We start from the raw sequence: 21,255 nt of genomic DNA, 5'->3' as shown, positions 1-21,255 counted from the left end.
TTATTAATTGAGTGAATGCAGCTTATCCTTGGAGTTTTTTTAGACATTAGAATAATACTCACTTAAAAACTGATTTTATCTGGGTTCATTCTATTTATTTTAGTTGGCAATTATATACATTTGTAATCTTTCGACTCTAGCAGTCTACATTTATGTGTGTATGTATATATGTTTTATTATATATACATATATGTTTTATTATACCTTACATAATAAAATATAATATAATATCCTGGAAATCAACAGATGATGGCTCCAGTACTTGAGTCCATACACCCAGGCAGGAAACAATGATTGATTTCCTGACTCCTGACATCACCCTGGCCCAGAGGATAAGTGATCCCTCTCCCTTCTTCTGCTCCTTCCTCCCTCCCTCCTCCTCCTCCGTCCGCCACTCTCCTGTCAAAGTAAATTAAAAAATTAAATTTTAAATTTTCATCTAAGGTTGGCATTATTGTATTTAACAATGAAACCAAAAATATAGCACAATTATAACTGCTACTTCCAAATCTGAATATTATGCTTACAGACTATGGACATCTATATTTTAGTGTAGCATTCAAAATTAGTGTAGGCCTCATCTCTCAATGATAGATTTAGGTATTTTATATTTTTCTTACAAATTCCAAAGAAATATATCAGATATCACATGCCTACTCTTTGTTTGCACATTCTGGAAATGAAATGGTTTTCATCCACATTTTTCCCTCATGAGTTCTTTTTTCCTTTTTTTTTTTTTTTTTACCTCCTTTGTAAAGCTTTCCTGTGCTCAGATATCAGTTTCCAATATCAACACTTTTTTATTTAAGAGTCTGAAACAGGGGCTGGCACTCTGGCGTAGCTGCTGAAGCCATTGCCTGAGGTGCTGGCATCATATATGGGTGTTGATTTGAATCTCGGCTGCTCCACTTCTGATCCAGCTCTCTGCTATGGCATGGGAAGGCAGTAGAAGATGGCCCAAGTCCTTGGGTCCCTGCACTTGTGTGGGAGACCTGGAATCAGCTTCTGGCTCCTGGGTTCAGATCAGCCTAGCTCTCACCATTGCAACCATTTGGGGAATGAATCAGTGGATGGAAGACTTCTCTCTCTCTCTCTCTGCCTCTCTGTAACTCTGCCTTTCAAATAAGAAATATATATTTTAAAAAAAGAATCTGAAGCAGTCAGAGATAACTCCCCTCTTCTAGTACACCCCATAAATTCCCTAAATGGCCAGAACTGAGCCAGGCTTAAGCCCATAGTCAGCAACCCAAAGCATGTCTTGCATAGAAGTGGCAGGGATTAAACTACTTGAACCAATCTTCTGGTGTTTCCCAGTATATTATAAAGCTGGAATTGATAGTGAATCCAGGATTCAAATACAAGCCCTTTGATATGGGACAAGAATGTCTTACCCTGTATGTTTATATATATATAAAGATTTATTATTAAAGGGCAGAGTTACAGAGTGACAGAGACAGGGAGACAGAGAGAGGTCTTCCATCTGCTGGTTCACTCCTCAAATGGCCACAATGGCTAGAGCTGCACTGATTTGAAACCAGGAGCCAGGAATTTCCTTCGGGTTTCCAAGGAGGTACACAGGCCCAAAGACTTGGGCCACCTTCCACTTCCTTCCCAGAGCACAGCAGAGAGCTGGATCAGAAATGGAGTAGCAGGGGCTCAAATTGGCACCCATATGGGATGCCAGCACTGCAGGCAGTGCTCTTACTACTATGCCACAGCGCCGGCCACCTGCTTATTAACGAATAGGTATTAACGAATAGGTGAAACACCACGCCCGCAATATCAACCCTTCCATATTACCTTATATCATAATTGTGTTTTTACCTGTTTGATATAACAAGGTGTGTTCAGTAAGTGTATAAAATGCATGTTACAAAAATTATTCTGCCTGGATTTCAAAGTTTTTGTATCAGAACTACTTTTCACCCAATTTTCATGTAATTTTTTAAATTCCCTGTACACCTTTCTTTACATGTAGTTATCACTTCCTATCTTGTTTTGAATTAGTAAATGAATTAAGTTGGGGAAGAATAAGAATTTTGTTAAAATTGTGCTTCTTTAATCTTTCCCAGTTGAGTAAAAAACATTGTCATGTTAATGATCTTTTTAAAATAGCTGCCCTGCCTTGCATATAAAGGAAACAAAAAATGAAAATGAAAAAGTGACTTCCATGGAGTATGGGATTAGACCAGTGATAGAGAATGGCTTTTCACTCACTAGAAGTCTACTGCAAGTGATTTATGACAACAATCTGAGTGAGCTCGATCGTCTTAAAAGGTAAAGTCTACGAATTCTTTACTTTCCAGTGAAGCAATGTTAAGGGTGACTACTTTCAATGAAAATAGGAAAGAATAGTGTAATCTACAAGCCAAACAAGAGAATACTCAACTATATCAATACTGCAGTAAGGTTAAGATACTTGACAAAAAAATGTGGCAGTCAAGGGGATTTTCTTTTATTTTAACATAGAAGCTTTTAGTCCATCTATACTACTAGAAATGATGTAGCAGAACGCATAGTGAATTTAATTTTATGCACATATCTAGGTATAACAATGCTTGGTGCTTTAAATTATCTGTAGAACTTCAATTCATGTATATTTTATGGTAAAAGATGGTTCATTCAGAATTGGCTCAGAAATGGAACATCTGTTTTTGAAGACTTTAACTTTTTTTCATTTTGATTTACTTAAGGAATACAAACATCATGCATCATGTATACAAATTCAGGAACATAGTAATTCTTCCTACCTTATATTCCACCCATAATCCCACCATTCTTCCTCCTTCCTCTCTTTCTATTCTTATTTTTAACAAATTTCTATTTTCAGTTAACTTTATACACACAAGGTTAACCATACACTAAGTGAAGAGTTCAACAAATAGTATGAACAACAACAACAAAAAACACTGCTCCTCAATACTCAAGACGAGCTGTTCAAAATCATCACATCTCAAAATATCAATTTCATCCCAGTAGATTACCTTTTACATACTCTATTAGTTATGACAGATCAGAAAGAACACAGGTATTTGTCTTTTTTGGGAGAGGCTTTTTACTCTAAGTAATCATTTCTAGTTACATCCATTTTGTAGCAAAAGAAATTATTTCATTTTTACCACTGTATATTATTCCATAGTGTATATATACCATAATTTCTTTACCCAGTCTTCAGTTGATGGACATCTTGGTTCATTTCATATGAGCTGTAATAAACATGGTGTACAGGTTATTCTTTCATTTGCCGATTCCTTTACATTTGGGTAAATTCCCAGGAGTGGGATGGCTGGATCATATGATAGGTCTATATTGAGATTTCTGAAGTATCTCCATGCTATCTTCTACAGCAGGTGCACCAGTTTACATTCCCACCAACAGTGGATTAGGGTACCTTTACCCCCACATCCTTGGGAACATTTATTGTTGTTGATTTCTGTATGAGAGCCATTCTAACTGGAGTGAAACTCATTGTGGTTTTGATTTGCATTTCACTGATTTTTTAAAACTTTTTTAACCCAATAAATTGTAGCCATGAATGCCTGACTCTACTGGGTCAGTACTGTCCTTCATACTAATTTTTATTCCTTCATACTATTTGTTGAACTCTTTAACTAGTATAAGGTAATCTTATGTGTTTTAAGTTAACTGAAAATAGATATTTGTGAAAAATAAGAATGGAAAGAGGATGGGGTAGAGGAAGACAAGTGGGAGTATGGGTGGGATGGAGGGTAGGTAGAATCACTGTGTTCCTAAATATGTATGTATGGAATCCATGAAATTTATGTTCCTTAAATAAATCAAAATGAAGTATGTTAAGTATTTTTTCAAGTGCCTGTTGCCCATTTACATTCCCACTCTTGAAAAATGCCTATTTTTTTTTTATCTTTTATTTAATGAATATAAATTTCCAAAGTACGACTCATGGGTTACAATGGCTTCCCCCCCCATACCGTCCCTCCCACCAACAACCCTCCCCTTTCCCACTCCCTCTCCCCTTCCATTCACATCAAGATTCATTTTCGATTATCTTAATATACAGAAGATCAGCTTAGTATACCTTAAGTAAGTATTTCAACAGTTTGCTCCCACACAGAAACATAAAGTGAAAAATAATAGATGATTTTTTTAAAATGATGATGAAATCAGATCAGACCTATTGTCATGTTTAATCCCAGTGAGAGTCAAGTTGGGAATTGAAAATTTCTTTCTTTTTTTTTTTTTTACAGAAGATCAGTTTAGTGTACATTAAGTAAAGATTTCAGTCGTTTGCACCCCCATAGAAACACAAAGTGAAATATACTGTTTGAGTACTCGTTATAGCATTAAGCCTCAGTGTACAGCACGTTAAGGACCGAGATCCTACATGAGGAGTAAGTGCACAGTGACTCCTGTTGTTGACTTTACCAATTGACACTCCTGTTTATGGCATCAGTAATCTCCCTATGCACCAGTTATGAGTTTCCAAGGCTATGGAAGCCCCTTGAGTTCTCCGACTCTTATCTTGTTTAGACACGGTCATAGTCAAAGTGGAGGTTCTCTCCTCCCTTCAGAGAAAGGCACCTCCCTCTTTGAAGACCTGTTCTTTCCACTGGGATCTCACTCACAGAGATCTTTTTGCCAGAGTGTCTTGGCTTTCCATGCCTGAAATAACTCTCATGGGCTTTTCAGCCAGATCCGAGTGCCTTTAGGGCTGATTCTGAGGCCAGAGTGCTATTTAGGACATCCGCCATTCTATGAGTCTGCTGAGTATCTCACTTCCCATGTTGGATCACTCTCCCCTTTATTTATTCTATCGGTTGGTGTTAGCAGATACTAGACTTGTTTATGTGCTCCCTTTGACTCTTAGTCCTTTCATTATGATCAATTGTGAACTGAAACACAGTATAAATAAAAAAAAAAAAAGAAAAATGCCTATTAAAGTCCTTTGCCTATTTCTTAACTGGATTGTTTGTTTAGTTGTGATTGAGTTTCTTGAGCTCTTTACAAACTGTGGATATTAATCTTTTATCAGCTGCATAATTTGCAAATATTTCTTTCATTCTGTTGGAGCTTCTTCACTTTGCTGAGTGTTACTTTTTAAGTACAGAAGCTTCCCTGTTTGATGCAATCCCAGTTGTCAATTTTGGCTTTGATTGCCTGTGCTTTTCTGGGGTCTTTTCTAAGAAATCTTTGTCTATGCCAATATACTATGGGGTTTCCTCAATGTTATTTATTAATTTGATGGTATTGAGACATAGATTTAGCTCTTGATCTATTTTGAGTGGAATTTTGTGTAAAGTGTAGAGTAGGGGTCTTATTTCATATTTCTGCATGAGGCGATCCAGTTTCCCCATCACGATTTGTTGAAGAGACTGTCCCTTCTCCAGGGATTGATTTTATCTTCTTTGTCAAAAGTAAGCTCATTGTAGATGCATGGATTGATTTCTGGAGTTTCTATTCTATGCCATTGGTCTATACATCTGTTTTTGTGCCAGCACCAATGTGTTTATATTATATCTGCCCTATAGTATATCTTGAGATCTGGTATTGTGATGCCTCCAGCTTTTTTTATTGTTTAACATTGCTTTAGCTATTCAGGGTCTCTAGTGTTTCCTTATGTATTTTAGCTTCATTCTTTCTAAATTTGAGAAAAATCTGATGGGTATTTTGATTAGGAATGAATTGAATCTGTAAATTGCTTTTGGTAGTACAGACATTTTCATGATTTTGATTCTTCCAAACCATGGACATCGAAGCTTTTTCTATTTTTTATGTCTTCTTCTATTTCACTTTTTAATGTTTTATAATTTTTATCATAGGAATCTTTGACATTCTTGGTTAAATTTATTTGAAGGTATGAATTTTTGTAGCTGTTATGGCACTGTCTATGTATAGATCAGCTACTGATTTGATTTTTGTGTGTTAATTTGATATTCTGCCACTTTACCAAACTCTTTTATGAGTTTCAGTAATCTCTTAGTGGAGTCTTTTGCATCCCCTATATGAAATGTCATCTGCAAATTGGAATAGTTTGACTTCTTCCTTCCCAATTTGTATCTCTTTGGTTTTATTTTCTTGCCTAGTGTCTCTGGCTAAAACTTCCATGATTGTATGGAATAACAGTGCTGAGAGTTGGGCATTCCTGTCTGGTTCCAGATCTTAGGGGGAATGCCTCCAGTTTCTACTCATTCAATAAGGTGCTCACTGTGGGTTTGTCATAGTTTGTCTTGATTGTGTTGATGAGTGTTGCTTCTATACTCAGTTTGCTTAAGATTTTCATCATGAAAGGATGCTATATCTTATTATGTGCTTTTTCTAAATCTGTTGAGATAATATGTTTTTTCTTCAATTTGTTAATGTGATGTATCACATTGATTGGTTTGCAAATGTTGAACCATACCTGCACACCAGAGATAAATCCTGCTTGGTCTGGGTGAATGATCTTTCTGATGTGTTGTTGGATTCAATGAGCTGGTATTTTGTGGAGGATTTTTCATCTTTGACCATCCGAGATATTCTGGGATTTTACAGGGTAGAAACTTCCTACTCTTAGGAAGTGTGAAATTCACAAGAATTGCAAATAATGTACAAGTTCTTAAGTGTGAATGCTTGTAATAATTAAATACATCTTCTTCAGATTGTAATCTTAGTTACATAGAAGCACACCATATAGAAGTTTCATGATTTGTTTTGAACATTGTATTTTGAGTTTATATTTTGTTATAAGTCATGCTGCAACAAACATCTTCTATATAAACATTTCTTTATATGCCAAGTGCTTTACTTTGATTAAATACTTCAATATGGAATTTGATGGCTAAATTTGAGGAAACCTTTTTAAATGCTTGGTTAATGTTTCTAAATTTTTGTCAAGAAAGTACATAAGCTTATACTTACATCAACTGATATGTAGTTGACATTTTTTTAACCTTTGAATATTTTGAAATTTACTTATTTTAACATGCATGGGATAACAGAAAACTGGAAAGTAATCACTGATCAGTTTCTTGAACATTTCTCTTTTTTACATGCAAAAATTCGTTTCATGTTCTATGTTGAAAGCACTTAGCACCCTTGCTTAATTAACAATGTCATCTTTTGAAATTGTTTATGGAATGTTTAATAATCATTAAGTTGAAAGTACTACCAAAAATATCAATTATATGAAGTGACACATATACTCTTTACCCTTGGATGATATTAATCAGTAGCTGTGTGTATCATATAAAAGACATGTATAAATTATAGGCTGTCTTACACTCTAAATAATTTTTAAGGATACCCGTAATATTTGATAAAGTTGAAACTGTAGTTCTAATAACTATATAAAGGTGTTTATAAAAAATAACTCATTAAGGGCCAGAACTATTGCATAGTAAGTTAAGCCTCTGCCTGTAGCACCAGCATTCTATATAGGTACTGGTCCAAGTCCTGGGTGCTCCACTTCTGATCTAGCTGCCTGCTTAAGGCCTAAGAAAGCATTAGAAGGTGCCAAGTGCTTGGGGCTCTGCACCCCTGCATGGGAGATAAGGAAGAAGTTCCTGGCTCCTCACTTCATATCCTCTGAGTTCCTGCTGTTGTGGCCATTTGGAGAGTAAACCAGCAGATGGAAGACCTCTCTGTGTGTCTCTTCTCTATATATATAACTTTGCCTCTCAAATAAATACATAAATCTTTTTTAAAAAAAACTCATTAAAGATTGGTTAATTCTAAATTACCTTTCCTAATGGAGATGTAATTATGAATGGAGGAGGAAGAGGTAATTTTCAACTCATAACTCTACTGGATAATTTCAAAATTCCTTTCTTGATAACAGTTATCAGTTGCAAGTAACAGAATCTTATCAATTATCAGAATGTAATTTCTGATAACAAAGATTTATTTATTTATTTGAAAGAGTGAGAGAGATAGAGCGAGTGAGCGAGTGAGCAAGCTGCTGGTTCACTGTGGGTGGCCTCAATGGCCAGGATTGAGCCAGGCTGAAGCCAGGAGCTGGGAGCTTCTTCTAGGTCTCCCAAATAGGTGGCAGCAGAGATTGAAGTACTTGAGTCACCTTGTGCTGCTTTCGCAGGCCATTAGCAAGGAGCTAGATAGGAAGTACATCTGCTGGGAGAGGAACCTGTGGCCACACGGGGTGTTACTATCACAGGCGGTAGCTTGACACACTACACAATACCAATCTCAAGAATGTGCTATTTTTTTTTGTTTGTTTTAAGAATGTGCTTTCACAGCTAACTTTCAACTCTGTCCTTTGAAGAAGACATTTAAATGAAATGTTATAATAAAATATTTGAGAACATAAATTTTATTAGAGTGTTTAAGCTGCATGGTAGTATAAGATTATACAATGAATCTTTTAATTTCTAATAAAATGAATTTTGAAACAAGCATGTTTTTACCTAAAACAAGAAAAAGAGACCAATACCAATATATTGTGTAAAAAAACTAGGGAACAGTTAAGAAGAAAAGAAAAGCAATATCATAAAGAAGTAGAAGTGAAACAACTTGAAGTGACACATAGAACACTAGAATTGGATGCGAGGACTTCAAAAAACAATTTGACCCAGGTAAGTTAATCTTTGATAAAATTTTTATGTTTCTGACTTGAATCACTGTTACATATAATGTCCTCCTCATTCAAGATATATACATAAATATATATATACACACACACGCATATACTAAACAGGTGTGTATGCACACAGACACACACACAGATGTGTAATCTTTATTTAAAGTAACCCAAAAATTATTCTGAAGATGAATTATGACATATACTGCTGGAGTTATTGCTTGTGAGTCTTGGTACATGATGGTGCTTAGTACATATTTTCTAAATAAAGCAGTGCATATTGAGTTGAATTTAATAACTCACATGAAGATTGATTTAGACATTTTATGTTAAAATGCAGGCTAAATAGCTGTGAATTGTAATAAAGTTAGGTAAATTATGAAGAAATTTATTTTAAAAACATCTGCTTTTGTTTAAGGATTTTTTTAAATTATTTGGTGAATTTAGCTATAACTTATACAATTAAATTTAAGTAGTTCATGTGAGATACGTGTCTTGATTCTTTAATAGTTTGTGTTCTTTGAACAGATTTTGTTAATAGGCATGTTTGGAGGCTTTCTTATTGTAGAATCTATTAGAAAATGTATTTAAGTAATTCTAATGCAGTTTTGAGATGCTAAATGAATGTAACAGTTTTTCCTGTGGCATTAACTGATATGTAAATGTTGCCAAAGAAATTTGCCTACAATTCAGCAATAAGATGAATGTCAACACAGTTGAAAATCACAGTGGCAATCTCTAGTAGTGTTTAGAATTGGAATTTGCCTACTGACATTAGTCATAGATTATCACTTATGATGTGAAACTGACTCGAGCGTAACATTGTTGTTTTACAACCAGACATTTCCAGTTGGTTTGGTGAGTTTTGAGAATCTAAATACTAAATTTTATTTTTAGAAAGATGAGTGCTCTGTCATTAAGTGCTAATGCTATTAGAATGAAATTTTCCAAAACATATCACCTAAAGGAGAATAAAACCTAGACATGCATGGTAGATTATGTTTGCTTTGATGATGGTGGGTTTTTTGCATACATTTTCTGTGGTAAATCCCTGAGACGTAATCAAGTCCTACTGTCTATCCTTTGTTTCTTCTGCCTATTTGAAGGTAAATTTATAATGTTACATGTAAAATAATAATGAACTGAAGAATGTTTTACCGATATTAAAAACTGGTATTTTCAACAAAATATGCAAAAAATAAAAATTTTAAAAAGTCATAATGGGGAATTTTTAGATAAGTCAGATAGATAGACATAATTTCCAGGGTTAGAGTAATGGTTTGCAATACTGGCTAAGCAGCATGCGAGGTTGGTGCATTGAAATGGAGGATAGAAATATGGCTGTGATCGGTTTATGAAGTGGATTTGAAACATAGTTGATTCCAAGATGGTAGATTAGGGAATGGCATATGTGCTAGGCTAGGAATAAATAGTAAAAATTGGAAGAAGTACACTCTCAGGAGAATTGAAGAGAAAACCACACTAGAAATCCTTCCAGAGGAAGAACAATGTCATGGACCTGTATGGAGGGTGCAGATGTGCAGCAAAAATGAACACAACACATGACTGTTGCAGTTGAGAGCCAAAGCAGGTGGCAGCTTGGAGACGGAGCTGAGGCCAGATTGCAGCAAACGCTGGTGAGAGAGAGAGAGAGAGAGCAAGAGCGAATGAGCCTGGCATGAGTCTGGACTAGATCCCTGGGTGCTAGTGGTTGATAGCATTTGCCTGCAGATCCAGTGGAAGTAGAGAGGCCATGTTTATCTTGCCCCAACTTCCCCATGACAATGCCTGCTGCCTGGTTGAGAAAGGGCAGTTGCCATTTTGGGTTTTGGCAGGAGGCACAGGTACTCACAGCAACTGGCTGAGACAGGACATCATCATCCCAGCAGTACTGGCAGCAGTGGTGGGGAGAGAGCAACATTTGCCAGTGACTTTTAAGTATGTATATGATCCAGGGATTCTAGTAGAGAGAAAAGTCCACAGACACACTGACTTTGAGCCTGGCTGGGAGGCAACCGCGCAGCTGTGTATGAATGTATTGTACCCCCAGCCTCCTAGGATCTCAATAGATACATAGAAAGCATTTGATAAAAAAAATACAACATCTTTTCATGATGAAAACCTTAAGCAAATTGGGTATAGAAAAAATTTTCCTCAAGACAGTCAAGGTAATTTATGACAAACCCACAACCAACATCTTATTGAATTGAGCAAAGTTGGAAGCATTGGCACTAAGATCTGGAACCCGACAAGGATGGCTACTCTCACCATTGCTATTCAGTATAGTCCTGGAAGTTTTAGGCAGAGCCATTAGGCAAGAAAACGGAATCAAAGGGATACAGATAGGGAAGAAGGAAATCAAACTATTCCTATTTGCAGATGACATGATTCTAATATAAAGGGGATCCCGAAAACTCCATTGAGAGACTATTGGCACTCATAAAATAGTTTGGTAAGTGGCAGGATATAAATTCAACACAAATTGATAGCCTTTGCATACAGAGACAATGTAATGGCTGAGAAAGAACTTTTAAGATCAGGCTGGTTCACAGTAGCTCCAAAAATAATTCAATTCTTTGGAATAAACGTTATCATAGATGTCAAAGATCTCTACAGTGAAAATTACAAAACACTAAAGAAATAAATGGAAGACATTAACATGTGTAAATCTTCAATATTCATGTATTGGAAGAATCAACATCATCAAGATGTCCATAATACCAAAAGAAATTTACAGACTCAATGTGACCCAATCAAAATACCCATGACATTATTTTCAGATCTAGAAAACAATGATTGTAAAATTCATATGGAAACACAAGAAACCCCTAAATAGCTACAGGAATCTTATAAACAAAAAGTGAGAGGCATCACAATACTTTATTTCAAGACATACTACAGTGCAGATATAATGAAATAGCATGGTACTGACACATGAGCAGACTTATAGACCAATGGAACAGAATAAAAACTCCAGAAACCAATCCATGCATTACACCAATTTACCTTTGACAAAGGAGCCAGAATCAATCCCTGGAACAAGAACACTTTCTTCAACAAATGGGGCAAGGGAAACTGGATCTCCAGAAGTATTAAACTAGACCCATACCTTACACCTTAAGCAAAACTCCATTGAGAATGCACCAAAGACCTAAATCTATGACCCAGTATCATCAAATTAATAGAGAACACTGGTAAATTCTGCAAGACATTGGGATAGGCAAAGACCCTTGCAAAAGACCCCAAAAAGCACAGTCAAAGCAAAAATTGACAAACAGCATTACATCAAGCTGAGAAGCTTCTGCACTGCAGAGGAAACACTCAGCAAAGTGATGTGTTATGAAGTGATCTCACCCTAATGTCGACACAGGTATAATAAAATGGTTTTGATTCCACCCATCCTTCTTCTAAATGCTCCAGAGATCCTGATATTGCCCCAATGTATTCAAGACCCTGGCTGCTGCCTTCACCACTTTCAGAGAAGACCTGTCTCCTCTGCCTTTGGTAATGTTCACCAGCTTCTCGATGCCTCGTAAGTTGGCCAGGGTCTTGGTGTTCTCCATGTTCTTGCTCGTGACCTCGTGCAGGGTGAAGCAGATGGCTGCTGTGGTTTCGTCAGACAGGATGCTCAGGCTGTTGTCACCCGGGAGGCAGTTGACCAGGACTCACATGGCATACTTCCCTGTGAGCTCCTTGTTTCAAATGTCAAGCACCATGTTCCTGAAGGCAGTTGCTACAGAAGAAACAACCCTATCGTTATCCATCTGCAGTTCTACAAGGACAGGGAGCCATTTCTCTTTTCAGATAGCTGCCCAGATGTAAGCTGCAAACTTCTAGTTGCTGGCAGACAGGTTCTAGAGAGATCCCGAAGAGCCTTGCAAGGTGACTGGGTTGGAACTTTCTGCTAGAAGAGTCAGATATGGTTTTACTACCAACAGAGACTACAGCATCTCGACCCCTTTGGGGGACTTAGACAGCCCAGGGATATGACCGACTCCATCCCACTGGTCCTCTTGTGGAGGCCTCTTCTTTTCCTCATTGCTCCAAGAGCTTGGTTCTGAGTCTGCTGGGAGTCTTTTCTGAGCAGGTCATCCAGTTCATTCAGTTCCAGCAGCTGGGCCTGCAGAGCTCCAGCTCCGGGTGCTAGGACTGGTTCCACAGTGTTCACATGCTGTTCTCCACTGTCTTGCTGTCATAAGTGGATGTGTTCACACATGTGGGATCACGTACATGCGATCACATACAACAGCGAGTTCACTAGCCCCTCGCAAGACTGCATTTGCTTTTCCTGCCTCCTCTGCGGAGCTCTGGTTCCTCAGGCAACCTGTCATGTTAGGCAGAGCAAATGAAGTCTGAAATTTAATTTTATGATCATCATGGAAGGAAGAACTATTCCATCTAGAATGTGGAATGATCATAGTATTTGTTAAGGTTAGAGGGCATCTCAGATGATTGTTATCTTCACAGCATCACACGAGGATATATTCCCAAGAACTGTAACAAACTCCCTTATATCCACATCAATAGATTTTCTCAACAGTTGCAGCAAGGCAGGTATCCTACCAACATTCTTCATTCCTATGTTATTTTCATCTGTAGACTTGCCAAAAACAAGGTTTCAGAGGGCACTGCAGCATTCTTCTGAACTTCTAAAACTCTGTGGTTCCAAAGGTCAACCGAGGCTTGATTCCCCATAACCTCCACACCTCCATCTTTGCTTTGTTGTCTCGGAAGTACAGGTACTGCGGGTAGGCTGCTGTGTTGGCCTGGACAAACAGGAACTGGGGCCAAACCAGGCAAACTCCCTAGGGTCTTTCTGAATGCTGTCTGTTGATGGGGATCTGGTGGTGCCATTGTCACCTGTTGTGTGCTGGAGCCTGTTATAATTACACTCTTGTACTTGGTACTGGATTGGCCTGTAGGGCTCCATATAGGTAGCTGTTGTGTTCAGAACATAATTATTTCTTTAGTATGTAAGGTTCTTCATTGGCTGGATGTTGTTTGTATATTTCCAACACCTGCTGAGCCTGTGTGGAGCAATGCTGTCTGGGACTCCTGCAGCTCCACAATTCCATGATTTGGGCTGTGCTACACTGGGCTGTAATAGGTCCTCCCCTCGTATGTAGGGGTGATGTGCAAGTTGGGAGACACGGCTGAACGAAGGTCTGGATCAAGTTGACTGTGTTTAATGTAGGAACTCCACAATCCTGGCTGAGGTGGAACCATCCTCTTGTACTTGTCATCCTGCTGCTGTCTGAGTTGTTCCAGGTCCTGGACAATCCTTGCAGTGAAGTTCCCAGATGCTGTGGTATGGCAGTCATCACTGTGTGTTTGGGAGGCGATGACTCCACCTGGCCTTGGAATGGAGAAGTTACCCAAGTCTGCATCCATGAGGGTCAGTGTGGCCCCCAGTCTGGAGGTGGTTTCCTATTGAGGGGTCGATCCTTTGGGATTGGAGGTCTGCCAGGAGGTTACTGACCCAATACAGTGCACAGCTGTTGGGGAGGCAGTTCGCTGTGAGTATGGAGCAGCTGCCTGCTGAGCAGGCAGTGTGGTAGACAAGTATGCACTGGGGTTCAGAGGTCGGGAGACACTCACTGCTGGACAGCCAAATCCACTGCCCAGAGAAGTTCTCAGTGACTCCCTTGAAGGAGGCATGGCTGTGCTGACTGCACTCCAGGTGGAACTGAACTGACTCTTCTCATGGTCCAATTGGCCACTGATTTGTGAACCAGTGTTTGTTCATGAGCTCTTGTCTTATTACCAGCCTTGCTCATGTTTTGGCTGTTGTGGAAACTCGCTGCTTTCTGGTATTCACTGTCAGAGTAAGAATTTATTTGTGTTGAACTTCTTGAGTTACCCAATGATCCCCCCTTTGATGGAAACATGGTGTTCTGTCCTGATGAGATAGGTGTTGGGGTGGACAGCATCAGAAACTTGCTTCAACAGTATTTGGCACCTCTGATGTGCAAGGAAATGACTGCTCAGTTGAGCTGGTACTGGTGATGTTCCAAGCCAGTGATTCTGCTCCAAGCCTGCATCTTTCTAGATTACTGGCAATAATCTGCCTTTCCACTTCCAGTTCTTGGGTGTGCCATTGAAACGGAAGCTCCTGCTGCTTCACGGGAGCTAGAATAGTAATGGCTGTGGTCTTGGGTTCCATGCCTGGATAATGGAGCAGTTTCTTGGAGGGTCTGTGGTTGCCTTTCCTCCTCCAATGAGGCCTGCCCAGGAGCTGGCATTTCTCTTTCCAGGTCAGGTGGTGGCCCTTGTTGCTGCAGGGATCAGGGACATCTGCGCTGAGGGGTCACCATTAGGACACCCAAAAATTTTTTAAAAGTGCTGCAGCCCAACAGCTTCCCGCCACTCCCTTCCTCCTACCTGCCCGCCACTCCTAACCCCCTACCCTGGAGCATCTCTCTCACCACTCCCGATGGGAGTGTTGGCCAACTTGCTCCTCTACCCATGCCCATGGTGCCACCTTCGCAGCCGGCGTCAACCTGGACTCAGCCCCTGGGCCAGCAGGTGTCTCTCTGGTATTCATGTCTCTGGACATATACCCAGGAATGGTATTGACAGATAATATGGCAAGTCTTTTTCTAGTTTTTAAAGACATCTCCATACTGTTTTCCATAGTGGTGCTACTAATTTACATTCCCAAGAACATCCTCATCAGAATTTATCACCTTCTACATTTTTGATATTAGCCATTCTAACAGGTGTGATGTTCATTGTAGCTTTGATTTTCAATTCTCTGATGGCTGGTGATATTAATTATTGACTCTTTGTGTTTCTTCCTTGAAGAACTGCATTCAGTTACTTCACTCATCTTTTAACTGGGTTGTTTTGTTGCTGTTCTTGTTATTGAATTTTTTATATTATGGATATTAATATTTTGTTGGGTAAGTAGCTTCCAAATATTTTCTTCCATTCTGTAGGATGTTTTTCATTCTGTTGATTGATTGCCTCCTTGGTAGTGTAGATGTTTCTGTATTTGATATAATCCAATTTGTCTACTTTCCTTGTTGCTCTTAGAGTCATCTCCAAAAAATATTTGTCTATACTAATTACAGATTTTAAGACCATGATGAAGTCAAGGGAATTATTCATGCTTAAAGGGAGTATTTTGAAATTGACGTTCTATTAAGTGGATTACCTTGAAAGTTCATTTTAGAATTTGATGATGAGTGATAAGATATCTCATAATACTTTTCCTCTGTAGATTTTTCTGTATTCTAGTTGGTACTATTTGAATTCATGCCAGTTCTATTTAAATGTAAAACTATTTAACTCTCAATTTATGTATTCTTATGACTTAATTCTTTAACAGCAACTCCTTTATATTAAGTTCAGATTTGATACAAATATGGTGAATTTTACTGATTATATTTGAATTAATTTTCTCTCAGGTATTTATGATTTTCTTAATTTAAGCATTTTAGCAAAGAATTTGGTTATTATTTTCATTTCAGGGTCCACTACAAATATAATTGTAACTGTCTGGTTACAATAGATTCCCATTTTCAGTTTCATGAGAGCTAGCCAATTTCATGAAAAGCAGTTGTGGGGAGAATAGGCAAGAGGATTAGAGGAGCTGAGATCAGGAAAGAAGGTGGAGGTGAGGCTAGCTAGGCCTTGAATGTCATTGAAATTTTAGTGCTGTTCTGAGATAGGAATCTCTTGGAAGGATTTAAGTAGAGGATTGAAAGTGAGAGGATCTCTGATTTTTATTTTGGTCTATAATGCAAATGAGGGAAATTGTTCAACACTGTAGGAATTACTAGCTTCAGTTCTGAAGTATGTTGTCTATGGAATATGTATCACTTTTATGCCATCATGAGTCTGAAAAATTGAAGTGAAACAATCACAAGTCTGTGAGTGACCATTTGTATGTAACTTAGAAGTAAATATTAAGACAATTTGATCATAAAATGATTTATAAAATAGTAATATAAATGTCTTCTCAAGAAGTGGTGAGCCACCTTCATCAATGGACTGATAACAAAAAGCACATCCTGTATCAGAGCAGTGACAGGAGGCTGTAAGAAGTTACTGCTTTAAGTCAGCAGATGAAATAAAGAATATAAAGAAGATATTAAGGGAAACCCAAAGACAAGTATATATGAAAATTAACCTATACCGGTTAAACAATGTGCACTAGAATAAAAATCACAGTGAATGTAATTTTTTAAAAAAATATTTTATTATAATTAAGACAATTTTGTCAATATGATGACTTCTTACACCATCTTATTCTGCCATTTTTCTTATACTTAAATTCTTTCTAAAGATAGTATTTATATTTGAGGATGTTGCAGATTTTGCACTAGTCCTCCTGAAAGCAGAGAGACATTATCATCTACATATTGCCATTCAACTTCAAAACTTTCTGCACCAAAATTGACTTATCTTTAAGATCATTTCCCACAAACTCTTAAAGATTTATTGTATTTTACTTGAAAGTCAGAGTTACACAGAGAGGAGAGAAAGGGAGAGGGAGAGGGAGAGGGAGAGAGAGAGAGAGAGGTAGTCTATCCAATGGTTCACTCCCCAATTGGCTGCAACAGCTGGAGCTGCACTGATCTGAAGCCAGGAGCTATGAACTTCCTCCAGGTCTCCCACATGGGTGCAAGGACCCAAGGACTTGGGCCTTCCTCTACTGCTTTCCCAGGCAACAGCAGAGAGCTGCACAGGAAGTGGAGCTAGCCGGGTCTGGAACCGGCACCCATATGGGATACCAACACTTCAGGCCAGGGCATTAACCCACTGTGCCTACTCCCTTCCACAAACTTTTAAAAATGCTGTCTTAAACACTCTTATCTGTATATTTCATGTAACACCATAGAGTTCACCCATCCAAATAAGTGTAGCTCAATGTCCATAGTATATTCCCAGAGTTGGATAACCAGCACCACAATCAATTTTAGAACAGCTTTTAACATCCTGAGAGAAAACCTTGTCTCACTCACCCATCCTGCCTTTAGCTCCTATATCTTCCCTAGTCCTTAGGCAACCAAACATGTACGTTTAGTGTCTCATTATCTGCCTGATGTGGATATTTCATTTAAATAAGGTCATCCCTACAATATGCAGCCCTTTATGACTGATTTCTTTCACTTAACGTAACATTTCCAAGGTCAATCCATGGTATAGAATCTATCAATACTTCTTATTATTTTTAAAATAATATTGTACTGTGCAGAATACAGTTCTTTGTAGGAATTATTCATTCATCAGTTGATAAACATTTCATCAGTTGATAGAACACTGTTTCCATTTTTTGACTATTATTAACGCTATTGCTATGAACATTCATTTCCAAGTTAATGTATGGAATATGCTTTTTACTTCTCTGCCTGTGAACGTCAGCAAAGTGAGTGTCTCTGGCCAGTTTTCCCCCTCTCTCCTCCTTTTTCACACTGTTATTTTAGTTTCTGTTGATCTGTACTCATTGTATTCAGACCCTACTCCAGAGGTCCTTTCACTGATGGGATGTTCTGTGTTCTCTCATCGATTTTTCTCTTTTCAGTACTTGTCATCTAGTTTATGGAGAATAACGTGGCCTTTAAGTTTATATTGCTTTTACTTATCTGCATAATAGATAATTTGTCTAAGGTGACAATTGTGCTATAAATTTGCCTAAGTGGACATATGTGATATAAATGTGTAGATTGAAAATGTTATAGTTGGACAGTTAAGTTAAAATTAAGTACTTTATGCCATGCCATCTGTGTTCCTTGAGACACTGACAGGAACATTATGAGTGAATGAATGAATGAATGAATGAAGCTTTTCTTCTAAACACATTTTAGGCAATTAAGTACAATATTCAAATACTTAATCCTATTTCTGGAGAATTGTTCTATAAAATGCTAATGCTTTACTCACTGGGAGAATATAAAATCTGAAGTTTGCTTCCCTTTATTACATAGCCAGAGCTGGGACTTGTAGCTTTACAGCTCTTTACCAGTGGAAAAGCCATACATTTTCTTACACACCAAACCATGGAGCATCACTCTATCCTCAGATTGCTTGCTAGAGCAACCTGAGAATGAAGAGTGATTTGGGAAATTTGATTTAGCTATAGAGTCTGGTCTTTTCATTAGTACATTTAGGCCAATTTTTATGGCTATGTAAGATATGTGCTACTCAAATTCAGAGTCCTGTTTGTATTGTATTTCATTATTATTGCCCACTGAGTTTACAGAAAAATAATTTATAAATTATAAGTTGCATAAAGGATGGTTGGCTAATAAAATTAATGAAAGCTTTATAATGAGCTGGCAATGTATTCTGGGCCTCATGCTCCTAGTTTGCTGCCACTTTGGTATGAAGGATTCGGTATCACTTTATAAGAGATCACTTCTATTGCTACGCTCCCCTTCCCAAATATGTCATTTTATTCAAACATGAATTCAATAATAATAATGCTATTGAAATATTTCCCTGACTATGTGACACATCTTCTTTGAAGTTCTTTACATATACCTTTCATTTAATACCTCCTACTTTCAAGTGAAGTAGACACTATTATTTCCATTTTACAGGTGAAGAACTAACACAGGGCAAATGAATTGCTGAAGATCACACAGATAGTGGAGCCAGAATCCAGGCACTCTGGTTTCATTATTGGTGTGGCCACTGAAAAATTCCATTAAACATTTGTTGTCTATAACATTATGTTAATTTTTATGATCTCTGGGATACCAATGGTCATTTGCACATATGAATATCTAAAATTATAGTTGATTTCATTGTACTTGGATTTCAAAATTATAGCTATTTTCCATAAGGTAATCTCCCATTCCTTTAACTGGCCAATATTGTAAATCTGAGAATTTTTCTGATAGAACATACTCAAAACCAAGTCTACTCCTGTGTCATTTTCTTGAGCAGATGACTATAAACTTTCTGTAATGGCCCAGACAGTTCTGTTTTAGATTTGAGGTCATAGCATCCCTGTTGGCACAACTCAGCTTTGAAGTTATAGCATAAATGTAGTCATGAATAAGATGAAAAGGAAGAGTCATTGCTATGTTCTAATGAAATTTTAGTCATAAATCTAGGTACTTCCCAGATTCATACCAGATACTGGTAAATTTCATGTTTTTTTTTATTATTCTTTGTTGTAGTTCCAAGAATCAGAAGATGAACAAAAGGAGTTGGTACAAAACACTGAGAAAATTCAAGATCATCTGGAAAAGTACAATTCAAACAACCATTCAAAATAACTTGAGTCTTTCTAAAGCATATATGCTATGTACTATGAGAATTATATCATTTTAAACATAAATACTTCTGAGTAAAGCATGGAAAACTTTTAGTATTAAACTATTTTTAAATGCATAGCTTTTGCACATTATCCCTAAATTTTGTGCATTATTGACAAAGCAAGATAGAATAATGATATATTTGCCAAGAAATTGACTTCAAATTTCTAGAATTTGCATAATAACACTTTCAGATGTTTATTCTGAAATATATTTTCTTAAATTGATCTGTGAGAATCATTAATTTAAAATATGTATTTTAGGCATGATCAGGAAAATCATGAGTTGAAAGATACAATACTAAAGCAAGCAAGGGAAATTAAAAATCTTCAGGAAATCCTTTTCAGACTAAGTTCAGTAAGTCAATCATTCACCTTTTGTTTATTATGTATAAGGCTACTATGGGAATTGATAATAACTATCTGTTGGAGTCCCTGCTAATTGTTAATATGTTTTGAAATGCCAAGAAATGAGAGCAGCGAATTCTGAATTTTTCATAATCTAAAGCATTCAGTAAGATTTTAAGACTAAGTTATTGTGATGTTATAAGTTATATTTCTTTTTTTAAAGATTTATTTATTTATTTGCAAGTCAGAGTTACACTGAGAGTGGAGAGGTCTTCCATCTGGTGGTTCACTCCCCATATGGCCGCAAAGGCTGGGGCTGTGCCAATCTGAAGCTAGGAGCCAGGAGCTTCTTTCGGGTCTTCCACATAGGTGCAGGGGCCCAAGGACTTGGTCCATCTTCTGCTGCTTTCCCAGGCCATAGCAGAGAGCTGGATCAGAAGAGGAGCAGCCGGGTCTTGAACCAGTACCCATATGGAATGCCAGCGCTTCAGGCAAGGGTGTTAACCTGTTGCACCACAGCGCAGCCCCAAGTTATATTTCTTTTATTAAAAGATTTATTTGAAAGGCAGAGATACACACACACACACACACACGCACACGCACACACAGAGGGTGGGAGGGGGGAGAGAGAGAGAGCGAGCAAGCAAGAAAGCAAGCGAGCTTCATCTGTTGATTCATTCCCCAAAAGAATACAACAACTAGGGCTGGACCAGGCTGAAGCCTCTAACCAAGAACCAGGAGCTTTATCCAGGTCTCCCACATGGGTTCACGTGCCCAAGCTCTCATGCCATCCTCCTCTGCTTTCCCAGAAGCCTTATCAGGGATCTGGATCATAAGAGGGGTGGATGGGACTCAAACTGGTACCCATAAGGGATCCAGCAGTGTAGGCATCAGCTTAACCCACTATGTGACAACATTAACCTCATAAACTGTATTTCTTAACAAGAAAGGATAGTAGGTCTTTGAGTGGACTTTTTAACCCCAAGAAATATGTGTTTCTCTTTGTATTTTAAAATGAAAGAAATATGGAATACATAGCAATGACTATTCTTGCCGGGCCTTGTAAAGTTACCTAATGCCCTGAGCA

General features: G+C 37.8%; 1 protein-coding gene and 1 pseudogene across 1 annotated transcript in view; one reads left to right on the top strand and one right to left on the bottom strand.

Annotated features, from left to right (window-relative positions):
- Positions 1 to 21,255, top strand: part of LOC149122749 (uncharacterized) — an 83,578-nt gene that overhangs the window by 13,859 nt on the left and 48,464 nt on the right. The window contains exons 4-7 of the mRNA XM_089311791.1: positions 2,116 to 2,277; positions 8,429 to 8,546; positions 19,684 to 19,754; positions 20,085 to 20,178. Of these exons, the coding sequence (XP_089167917.1) occupies positions 2,116 to 2,277; positions 8,429 to 8,546; positions 19,684 to 19,754; positions 20,085 to 20,178 (445 nt within the window). The remainder of the gene's footprint in view (positions 1 to 2,115; positions 2,278 to 8,428; positions 8,547 to 19,683; positions 19,755 to 20,084; positions 20,179 to 21,255) is intronic.
- On the bottom strand, positions 11,902 to 14,793 carry LOC127488601 (plakophilin-4 pseudogene; annotated as a pseudogene).

The sequence above is a fragment of the Oryctolagus cuniculus genome, chromosome 13, assembly GCF_051225735.1.
Source record: "Oryctolagus cuniculus isolate XC-2025 breed Fujian yellow rabbit chromosome 13, ASM5122573v1, whole genome shotgun sequence".
Lineage (NCBI taxonomy): Eukaryota > Metazoa > Chordata > Mammalia > Lagomorpha > Leporidae > Oryctolagus > Oryctolagus cuniculus.
This window is presented reverse-complemented; position numbering and strand designations above follow the sequence as displayed.